The sequence below is a fragment of the Otolemur garnettii genome, unplaced genomic scaffold (genome assembly GCF_000181295.1).
Source record: "Otolemur garnettii isolate 467f Iridium unplaced genomic scaffold, OtoGar3 scaffold00074, whole genome shotgun sequence".
NCBI lineage: Eukaryota > Metazoa > Chordata > Mammalia > Primates > Galagidae > Otolemur > Otolemur garnettii.
Genome location: NW_003852469.1, coordinates 7,085,385 through 7,097,584, shown reverse-complemented (window position 1 = coordinate 7,097,584; position 12,200 = coordinate 7,085,385). Strand labels below are relative to the sequence as shown.

The 12,200-nt window shown below is 35.9% G+C and overlaps 1 protein-coding gene across 2 annotated transcripts in view; it reads left to right on the top strand.

Moving 5' to 3' along the window:
- XPO7 (exportin 7) overlaps positions 1-12,200 on the top strand; it is an 84,060-nt gene that overhangs the window by 36,060 nt on the left and 35,800 nt on the right. For both annotated transcript variants that reach the window (XM_003793991.3, XM_023515550.1), the window contains exons 2-4: positions 8,641-8,787; positions 11,243-11,336; positions 11,869-12,035. In XM_003793991.3, coding sequence (XP_003794039.3) covers positions 8,641-8,787; positions 11,243-11,336; positions 11,869-12,035 — 408 coding nt within the window. The remainder of the gene's footprint in view (positions 1-8,640; positions 8,788-11,242; positions 11,337-11,868; positions 12,036-12,200) is intronic.

Here is a 12,200-nt window from a genome sequence, read left to right as displayed (position 1 = left end):
CCGGCTATTTTTTGGTTGCAGCCGTCATTGTTGTTTGGCGGGTCCGGGCTGGGGATTCGAACCCGCCACCTTAGGTGTACGTGGCTGGCGCCCTAGCCCGTTGAGCTATAGGCGCTGAGCCTCAGTGAACCTTTAGTGCTGTTTTAGTCATGTTTGGGAGGGAACAAAATGAGATGTGTGGTCAGTCTGCCATTTTAACCCAAAATCCCTTTAGAAGCTTTTTAAGAGTTAGGTTTATCTAAATGTTAAGACATTTTTATGAAGCTCCTACTGTATGCCAGAAACCCTCTTGTCCTTTTCAAATCCAGTGTGTGCATCAGTGTTCGTTAATGTCACAATACATATGGTTAATATAAATGGCAATTTCAGCAAACTTGAGATAATTGTACAAAAATTTGTGACAATAGTACAGACATTAGTATGTAAGTTGTATAGATTAATAAATACCTCTATTTGAACAAATGCCTTTAAACAGTGGCAGTACATACAGTTATGTTTCTATGGGGAAAATATCTTCTGAACCACCTACTGATGCCAGAAATGCAAGTGATTTTCATAATTTCTTATAGTTATGTTCCATAAAGTCACCAAAAACCCTGAAGTAGTAAATACTAACCCTTTGCTCCTCGGGGAAATACAGGGTAGGTACCTGCCCTCTGGTCACATATTCATCAACCAATAAACACATAAGTTTGTTTTGTATTTCTGTTTAAAGACACTTTATTTATATTTGTCATTGTTGTCATATTTATATATGTCATTGTTTTATTAGCATTAAACACATGGCCAAAATTTTGCATTATAACTTTTGCCTGAATGATGCTTATCTAGCACAATTTCTCCATAAGGCACATCACAGCCTTCTTGTAATTAGGAACACTGTGCTTTTTTAAGCAATGGAATCACCTACAAAAAGGACAAAACTGCAAAAAACATGGAATTAGATAAAATGCAAAAAGAAATTTATACTTGTTCACAGTGTGAGAACTGAAAGAAGTTAGAGTATCATAGTGTTCAATCTCAGTTGAGAATGTGTGAGTGAAGTGACTAAAATTCTTCAACTTTGTGCATGTCCATGAGAAACTGTGAAAGCACCATGAGCAAATGCTGATTTGGGGTGTTAACAGGTATATTTTAGCAAGTAGGTGAATTCACAAAAAAAAGAATATACAAATAATGAGGATCAAGTATATTCTGTCCCCAGTGTCCTGGCCCTCCAGGGAAAGGGCATTTATAATCCCTTTAGAAGAAACAATGGAGACTTTTTATGCATATATAAATGCTGCTTTTCTCCAGAAGTTTTTAGTAAACAGTGTAATCTATAATGATGTATATTTAGCCAGTAATAAACTCAGTCATTAGCAGTTTACATACATTATCTTAATGACTTTTACAACCTTGGGAAGATGTTATTTCTACCAAAGAGACTTGAGTAACTTATTCATATTCCCACAGTAGATGAGGGAGTTGGGATTTGTCATTACCCTATTGAATCTTAACTCCAAAAGACCCCTTGTTCCTTCTGCTAAGTCACTGAAATTGTGGGTAGAGATCCTCTGCTACAGTGACAGGGATGTGAGTATTAAGTTTAAAAAAAAAAAAAAGTTGTCCTGACTCTTGTTTTCATGAGCTTTTTCATTTTAATATTTGTTTACTTTTCATTCTGATTTATAGAATTATAATAGGAAGAATAGTTTTATCATAATCAAAGAATTTTGGAGCTGTCTTTTAAACATGGTATAATAAAGCCCATTTCATTTACTTTACACATGAGAAGACTAATGCTCCTGGAAATTAACTTGCCCAAACTCACACAGTTGCTAAGACCAGTATCCATATTGCTTACTCTGACTCTCTTTCTTTTCTCTACCTAAGTTTCATGTAGCCCCTGTACTCAAAAGATTGTTTTGCCAAATTTGGGGAAGAGTTAGTATCCATTAAGCCAGGATATGTTGCAGGTTATGCTCAGTAGCTTTTAAGTTTGACATTCTGGAGTGAACCACTGACAGAAGACAAAGTTGCCAGAGAGCTAGCAGAGGGAGAAAACTGTCTGCAGTCATCTGGTCTTGGTGGGAAGCTGGAGAAAGCCTGCCAGGGGAAGCACTCCCTCAGCGTCATCTGACCGGTGACACTTCAAAATGCAGGTCCAGTGTTTTCAGAGGCTCTAATTTTCGTAGGAAGCTAGAAAACCAGATGTTACTATGAAATATTGGCAACTGTCAAAACTTCAAAACCACACTGCAAGACAGAAACCAAAAAATGTCTGGACCAGTTTCACACTGCCAGATTGAAACCTCTGCTTCAGAGGATTCATCTTACGCTACAGATTTCATTCCTCTGCGCCATTAGGGACAATGACAAGGAACCAAACCAGTTTCTAGTGACAGGTTACATGAATGTTGCTGGGTGAAACTTCAGTAGTCAGTAAACCATCAAGTGGCTAGGCATAGTCAATCTAGTTGTTTACTTTATGAAGTAATTTGTTGACATTTGTTTAGGCCACATATTAGTGTTTATGACCAGTTAGAATTGATTAGTATTTTGAGGTGAAATGTAAACTTTTGCAGTCTCATATGTTAGCCGTCTTGTCACCCTTATCTAATGCACACAGGGCTCTGACATAGCATTATCGCTTGCTAAAAATATGCATTTTATCTTGTTTTACAGCTGTACACATTACACAGCATCTGTATCCAAAAAGCATTACTCAAGTTCCTCTTAATACTTTTAGAAATAAATAGACTGTCCTGAAATACATCCAAAGTCTTAACCTTAGTTCTTTCCTGAGAAACTAATGGGAGTCATGGTTCTAAAAGCATGAACTGATTGATATAAAACTGAATCATCCTAAATCTGAAACGCAGTTGTGGGTTATTGATGAACTTCTTTTATATTAGTATTAGAAAATAATAAATATGTGGAGAATTTTGGGAGAACTGTGGCATTCATCCATCCATACAGAAAAATTCATAAATAATAAAAATACACAAACTCAGTGAATTTTCACAAGGTAGGCATGCCTGGGTAACTAGCACACAGATTAAGAAATAAAACATTTACCTATAAAACTAATGATGGATGCTTGGTTTTTCATTTGGGAACTATTACATTTAGTGCTGCCATGAATATTCTTGCACACGTTTGGGGGAGATTCTTTTGTTGGTTGGTTTTTATGAACTTAATACAAATCTTTATTAGTTATATACCTATGAGTAGAATAGCAGCTGGGACATGGGGCATCCATATGTTCACCTTTAATAGATACTAGCAGTTTTCCAATGTATTTGAATCAATTCTGACTTCACTAGCAGCGTATGAGTTCCAGCTGTTGCACTTCTTAACCAGCACTTGATCATGGCTTTTTCATTTAAGTCATTTTAACATGGTTTAAATTTATATTTCCTGGTGATTATTGAGATTGCATACCTTTTAATTTGCTTATTGGTCATTTGGATATTTTTCTTGCAAGGTACATCAGGTATTTTGCTCTTGAGTTTGTAAATTTTTTTCTTAAACTTTATTTTAAAAATATAGTTCGGGCTCGGCTGGTAGTGGCTCATGCTGGTAATCCTAGCACTGTGGGAGACCGAGGCAGGTGGATTGCCCTGAGCTCACAGGTTGAGACCAGCCTGAGCAAGAGCAAGACCCTGTTGCTAAAAAAATACCTTTGCGTTGTGGTGTGCCTGTAGTCCCAGCTACTTGGGAGGCTGAGGCAAGTGAATCACTTAAGCCCAAGAGTTGGATGTTGCCCAAGAGTTACAATACCACGGCATCTACCAAGGGTGACAAAGTGAGACTCTCTGTCTCAAAAAAAAAAGTTTGCATTTATGAATATTCTTGTTCAGAGCACTAACTTCCTCCATGGACTCCACCACAGTAGATGGTGCTGAGAGATCTGCTTGTATATGTAGGCCCAAAATGACTGGCCCACTCAGCCTTCCAAATCAACTTCATAAACATGGGGAAACCTTGAGTGTTCTTTTCAGGCCATTTAAACTACCAGTATTGTTAAGAAAGAACGAAACAGAAGTGGTAATAAACACAAACATCTTTTTTTAAAAAATTAGTCTTTGCAATAGATTTTGGGGGTTTATGGATTTATTTTACAAGTTTTGATTGGTAACAGAATCAGCTGTTAGTACAATGCTACTTATTAGAATTCTGTGTTAACTTAGGAAATGAAGGTAGCTTAAATTGCCCTTTTAAAACATTGTATGGTTGTGAATTTTTCCCTGCTTATAGAGTAATATATGGTTGTGTTCAAAAACTCAAAAGATACAAAAGTGTGTAACATAGAAATTGAAAACTCAGTATTTTATCTCCTATGGATAATCATTTGGTTTGCATTAATCTTGATTTTCTTTTATAAATTTATTAACATATATCACAAATTATAATGTATTCTTCATTCTGTTTTACCACTTGCTTTTATAACTTAACAAAAATTGTTATTACTGGATTTTTAAGAGTTATTATTATCTTATATATAATAATGGAATGCTCATTATTGACAATAAAAAATGTCTCATGGAATAAACTTTTAAAAACCTAATTGGACGAGATGGCGCCTGTGGCTCAAAGGAGTAGGGCACTGGCCCCATATACTGGAGGTGGTGGGTTCAAACCGGGCCTGGGCAAAAAACTGCAAAAAAAAAAAAAAAAGAAAAACTGAGTAATTGGTATGTCAATTTTATTAACCTTCTAGGTCCTTAAAATGGTTCACTTTTTGGTAAGTTTCAGTGTGCATCTTTTAATTTACTTAGCATGACAGATCCTTGGCTCAGCACCTATAGCTCAAGTGGCTAAGGTGCCAGCCACATATACCAGAGCTGGCAGGTTCAAATCCAGCCCCAGGCCTGCCAAACAACAATGACAACTACAGCCACCAAAAAAAAAAAAAAAAAAAATAGCCGGGTAGCCAGGCATTGCACCTGTACTCCCAGCTACTTGGAAGGCTGAGACAAGAGAATTGCTTAAGCCCAGGAGTTGGAGGTTGCTGTGAGCTGTGATGCCACGGCACTCTACCCAGGGCGACAGCGGGAGGCTCTGTCTCAAGGAAAAAAAAAATACACAATAGATCCTAGTACACAGAAAAAGTCCAACTAGAGGGATCTAAGTAAATGGGATTTATGAAGGAGCTGAACATGGCTCGATTTGTCAGTGATTTTTTTTTTTATTTGAGGCATCCTAATTATGAAAATTTAGCTACAAAATTATTAAATATACTCTGTTTTCATTAGAACTTCTCTGGATTGTGCCTACACTTTGTAATATGATGACAGCTTTTGCTCTGATGGCCAGGTGGCATTTGGGTTCAGAATGTGCCCTATAGAAGACCTTCAGACTTGACTGATCAATCCTCCAGGGGTTATTCTTGTTCTAGTTCAGCACTCTGCACGACTGTCACTGAGTCCTTCCTAAAAGCCAGTGTTCTGGTCTCTGATTGGAAATCTCCCAAGTGTATTTTTTCTAAAGCAGTTAGACTAATTTAGAAGTATATACTATTAGGCACTTAAAAAGCAATATTACCCAAATTAAGTAAAGCAAATTCCAAGATACTCTACTTTGTGGAGTAGTATAACCTCTAATGTACAAACAAAATCATGATTTTCCTATAAACCAGAGGCAACATGTCAGGTGAATCATTACATCCTGAGGTCTGTAGTCTCAACAAATAGTACCTTATATTGAAATGGCTAGATTTTCTTTAAGTTGAATAGACTGCATAAAATAATGGTACTAAATATTAAAGAAGATACAGTCTTTTAATACCTTCATAGAGATTATTGTTGGTGAATCAGTCCGGTTCTAGGTTTGGGAGTTGTCTTGAATTGCTAATACTAAAGCAATACTTTGCTAGTTGAACATCAACTTCCAGTTTCATAAAGTATTTGCCCAAATGTCCTTTTCTCCTTCAGTGAGACCAGGTGAAAGTTTTTTTTGTGGATTATAGGTTTGGCAATCTCCAGAACAGAAAATAGACATTCTTCTCTAGAGGCTTTTCTGTGACCAAAGTAACATCACATACTAGATGCCCTTAATAACTGGAGAACAGGAAAGTGTTGAACTTTAGTGTTACCATGCAAAAGAGAATGCTCTGACATGTTGTTTGCCACCCAGTGTGAAGTAATAGTTTTAATACTAATCAAATAATTGTCTAGGATAAATTATTTCATGCTAGCCCCCCAAAAATATTCAGAATAACCTCATCATTAGGTTTTCTTTGGAAATAATAGTAACCAAAGAAGCCTAAATGTAAGCATCTCAGTTCTCTCTCCTTCCATGGGTAGTATGGACAACCCAAATAAAATGACCTTATAAAATTTTTCGATGTTGCCACTAATTAAGAAAATAAAATTGTTCCTCATTTCTTCTTGTGGAAACAAAGAAGTATAGCTATAGCTATAGTTTTTCAAACTATGTAAATGGTCAAATTACTTTTTTGTTTTTTGAAACAGTCTTGTTTCCTGAGCTAAGAACTCATTACCAGACTTACCCTGCAGTATGTTTTGTCTGCTAAATTAAAGCAAATCAAAACAAAATAACAGCAACAAAAAAGCCACCATAACCTGCATTTAGGTTTTTAGTGGTAAGGAACTACCTGTGACAGATGCTTAGCCATCATCATGTGAACAGCTTTGTTGTAATAAACATAAACAAGAGTTGCAGTGGGGGAGCTGTGGGAACTGATTGATCACACTTTGAGGAGCATCATTATGCCTTAAGCAGCAGGACTGTTGAGGCAGTGTCTGTTCAGGAGGTGGGAAAGCTCTAAGCGTGTGATGGCTGCAGAGGTTATGAGGCAGCTGCTGCTGCCTTGTACCTGATAGCAGAGTTTATAGCTGCCTTTCATTTTAGTTACAGTGTCCTGCTGGTGATATTTTCCATGTTACCTATTTTTTTTTTAATTTGCTCCTGTTCTTTTAAGTGAATCATTTTATAGAAAGGGGAAAATTAGACTTCAGTGTTGAAACAAAACCTGGTGAAGGAGATTTAATCCCATGCTTAGGAATGTGGTGTTTATAATTAAACTGATTCAGTTTTCGGTAGGGTCTTGAGCCAAGTACTGCCAAACATAAAAATGACTTTTACATGTATTTTATGGGATATATGTAATAGGCCCTGTGTGCTATTTCTTGTGTTTACAAGCCATGTGGAAAAATCAGGTACTAATAGAGAGCTTTATGTTTAAGATCTGACTTTGCAACTGCAATTTTCTCTGTGCTTTTAGATGGAAGAAATTAGTTAAGTGGGACCCCTGGAAGTTAGAGAGAAACAAGTTAAACATAAACCTAATCAGAGTCCCAAGGTGTTCTGAAGGAAGGTTTGTTTGTTTTGCTTTGAGGGCAGGCTTGTTGTTTTTGTTCTTTCGGGGGCTCTCTGAAGTGAGACTTACAATCTTAGAACGCCAGTATTCATCTTTCTGGTTTCCTTTAGGTTAATGTTGGAAATTTCTTTATCAGATTGAACAAAATAGGAATCCTGCCCTATGGGCTTTCCTGCTTAGTGGGAAAGCTGTGATTTATAAAGTCACAACATAAGGAAATAAAGTAATAATGAAAAGCCTGCGGTAGACTATCTGTGTAATATATTTTAGGCAATTTACACAGGTTGATTTGTTTAATTATTAGTATTATTGTTCTTGTCAGAATTGTCAATTTCTAATAGTAGAGTTCCTAAAACTATTTAAACCAAATCTTACATGCTACTAGTGAAAATAGGCTCCACTTTCTTCATAAAGTCCAAACTTTTTCTTTAAAGGGTAACAAATGTTTATTGTCCTATTCAGTCAGTGAAAGTTGATGGGTAAGTGTAGTCTTAACTAGTTCCTTTCCTCTGCCTTTAACCACCACATTAGGTGGAAGTGGTTTCGCATCCCTTTGGCTTCTTTGACCAAAGCGTACACCCAGACACCCCTCCCTGCCTCTCTGGAGCTGGTTCAAGATTTGGAGAGAAGGGTTTGCTTGGGGTGTTTCCCTTATCTTATCTGTGAGTGAGCATATGCTACGGTTGAATTTATTTAGACCCTTTAAATGTGAAACCGAAGTAAGAGTTTAAAGTACAACAGAAGAGTCTGGTGAACTTTAGACATGAGGGATCCAGGGAGGAAGGTGCGTACATATATTCTGAAGCTTTCTCATAGAGGTTTTCTTGTAGAGCTGACCATCTTTACACATATACATCATTATAAGCTAATATCTACTACACAAAGGGAAAATATTTTAAACTGTGTAAAGATATATGTGGCACTTATGTCATGTGTTTATGTGCTTAATTTTAGCAGTGGTGACTGTAGTATTGTAGAGTTTTTAAATGATGGCAGAATAAGTAAATTCTGAATTTTTATTTAAAAGCCTTTTGGAAAGGCTTAGGAGGATAGGTATTTGCAAGGGGGAAAAAATCTATTATTTGTGATTGATCTCCAAGAGGGTGACTGAAAAGTAGATAGATATTATAATCATTCTATCATTTTTCTGACAGTGCATCAGATGAAGAGAGCTACAAATGGTTCTTATTAAATAAAGACTACCCAGGTTCTCTTTGGAGTTGAAAAGTAGTTTTCTCTTCACTATAATTTTGAGCAGTTTCTTGCGTCTGTAGTAAGCTGGACGGATTTCTCTCCTCACTGATCTTTTGCAGAGCCTGGCCCAACTAGAAAATCTGTGCAAACAGCTGTATGAAACAACAGATACAACCACTCGACTCCAGGCAGAGAAAGCCTTGGTTGAATTTACCAACAGCCCCGATTGCCTGAGCAAGTGCCAGCTACTTCTCGAAAGAGGAAGTGTACGTAAGATTTTAAAAATGCTGTGGGATACTAGAGGCTGAGGAAATGGTATTCCGTTCTAACTTTAGGGATAGATTAGGCTAATCTCTGTTCCTTGATTTTTCTCGGTGTCCCTGCCTCCTTGATTTCACTTTTGAAAAGCTCCATACCTGCCAGGTTGGCAAGAAAGGCTATATGGCCTCATCAGGAAAATCTTTGAGCATATATTTCTGTCCTGCCATTTTTCATCTTAAATCAAATTTCTGAGGCTTGTTTTCTGTGTTTACATTTAAGTGCCATCTCTTATCCTTACCAGAAGACAGAGCTGTATATAAATGACCTTTTGTATCCAAAGTTCTTGTCACCTTGCAAAATTTCTCATTCTTAGTGTTTTTTCCTCCTCTCTGTCATAGCTGCTGCTTATTGCCAAGTTCAGGGAAAAATGACCTTTACAATAAAGATTACACAATGTAGTATTTAAAATGGAATTAGAACCTCCTCCAGCTTAAGAACTGCATTGCTGTAATTAAAATAATGCTTCGAATAAGATATAATTTGATAAAATTACTATTTTTGGTGAGAAGGAGGTCTAAGGGAAGGGTAAGATCTCACCAGGGTACCATGAAAGAGCATCAAGAGACTAAAAATCCAACCAAGCTAGTAGCTGCAAGTATTAGCCTTCTTTCATCAAAGTGATGAAATCAAGGGCAGTCCTCCTTTTTTTGCTAATGCTCAGACAACTTTCCTAATGCTCATACAGGCTTACCTGTACTATACTGTTTCACAGATAAAAGGGAAGACACCAAGAAAAAAATACAAATAGCCATTATTGTTACAAGTGTGGGAAAGGTGAAAACAGAAGTGATAATTACATTATTATATCCCAAACAACCGCATATCCCTAAAAATTTACTTTCCAAAAAGTACTTAAGATTGGAATGAAATCTGAAAAAAATAGAGGGTAGAATTCTAGAAGATTTCATTCTTGAATTTTCATTACTATTATTACAATATTTTTACATAATAGAACAAATTATAGTTGGCTAAAATTGTACCTTAGTAGCTGAGAGATCTAATTCTTTTTCCTGCTGTCTGAACAATACAAAGTCAAAGTCAGAGATCATGTAAGTAGTCTGTCCTATGTTTTGCATGTTGAATTTTTTATATATATTTTTTAAATCACTTGGTCTTTGGGTTGATCCACTTACACTTCTCTTATGGGAGACATACAGCTAGCTCTTCCAGCTGACTCCCCCTGGAACCCACAGTATAATTTCTGACACTATTAACTCCGGCTCTTCACTATCGATATTCAGCAAGTAGGAAGAAAATAGGACTGGTTTAATACTAAAATCACTTAATTATGGTGGATTCTTACCTTTTAACCTTTCTGTTGACTTCTTAGTGACTTGGTAGATTTATTGGAAATATAATTCCAATGTAATGTAAGTATGTAAAAACTACTTACATATATATATTGTATACTATAATTACAGTAACCTCTCTTACATATTAATGCTTTGACACATTTCTTTTAATAAATCAATATAAATTATATTGAGGTATGTTGAATAAAAATCACTTATCGTAGTCACTTTTCTAGATTTAGATTTTTTTTCCTTAATCTTAAATTTTCATAACTGGTAGTATTATGTAAAACAAACACACATGAGTCTCCTACTGTGCTAAGAACTTTTATGGAAAATTATCCTTGACCCTTACTTAATTTTTTTAATAGTTCTGAATCTGTTCCTGTTGTATGATATCATATAATGTAAGAGGAATAACATGGATGAATTCTTAGTTTCTTCATATGTATTATGATCAAATGGAATGCTTTAATTGTCCATAAGGTTAAAATTCATTAAAAGCCAGATATGAGAATATGATGGTGCCATTGTATTGCTTAGGGCATAATTTTTTCTTTTTCACAAATAATTGTTAATGAAGTTTATTTCCCAGCACTAGAGCTGATTGATAGCTGTGCTGATGGAAAGCTCTAACTTAGGGATTAAAGATACAGCATAATGTGATGGTTCCCTCTAATGTTTCTCTCTCTCCTTTTTTTTTTTTTCTCTTATACTATAGGAATATTTTGAGGTGAAACATTTTAACAGATATTGAGGGGAGGAAATTTCTTGGATTAAATGAGAGAAGAGATTCTTTCTTCCTAAGGATTTGATATCTTTCTGAAAAGATGCCTTCTAGTTTTAGTCCCTCAGAATGAAGCAGACATCCCATTGGATTCATTTCATCAGGCCATTCACTTTATCTTGCCCCTTGTTCATGACTGCCTCACTCATGCTATGTGGGGTTCATTTTTCCTCAGAGCAAAGACCTTCCAAAATCCTGAGGATTAAATATAGAAAACTGACTCCCTTTTCTTGAATCTGAGCACAGACCTTGAAGTAAGAAAATTTGTGATTAACTTATTCAATATAATTTTTTTAAGTCCTTTTCTCCCTCTTTCCACAGTCATCTTACTCCCAGTTACTGGCAGCTACATGCCTTACCAAGCTTGTATCACGCACAAACAACCCCCTACCATTGGAACAACGAATAGATATTCGTAAGTAGAGAATTTACTGTTCTGTCTTGAAGAGATTAGTTTGATTAATGGTGTCCTGGCAATATCTGACTTGGGGTGCTTGTTTGATACCAAATGTTGACATTGAGAATCATACAGAATATCTAGAATCCAGGTTTTCCCCCCAGAATTTTGGTCTTATGAAAGTGAAAAGGACCCAATACAATTATTTCTAAATAAAGCTTAAATCATCCCTTTTCTTGTCAGATTTCTTTCAGTCTTTACTGCCACTAATAACTAAGTAAAACATTGTTAAGGATTTTTAATTCTTGGTAGACCACATTATTTAGTTATGTAGGGGTAAATTCAAGACTGCTATACTTCAAATTCTTCATTGTGAATAAAATTCTGAATTAAAAAGCCTACTAATCTTAAATCTGAAGTCCCATTTCAAGAATTAAAAGAGCTTAGGGTACAAATAGTCTAAATATACCATTTTACCATTGCTAAGTATACCATTTAGCATGTTTAAATGTCAGAGCTTTCTAGTATATGGATTGGTTTTGCTTTATAGGGAACTATGTGCTTAACTACCTTGCCACCCGGCCAAAGTTGGCAACTTTCGTGACACAAGCACTTATTCAGTTATATGCCAGAATCACAAAACTGGGCTGGTTTGATTGTCAGAAGGATGATTATGTCTTCAGAAATGCAATCACAGACGTCACAAGGTTTTTACAGGTAGGATGAATTTATTTAATACAATAGGAATGGGGAGAGCAACGTATATATACTTATTTATGCCCTTATCTATTTTTGAAAATTACACCAAGTAGAATTATTTGATATATCCTCTTCTGCATCTTTTTAACCCTATATGTCTTGGGAGTGTTTGCTTGTCAGCAC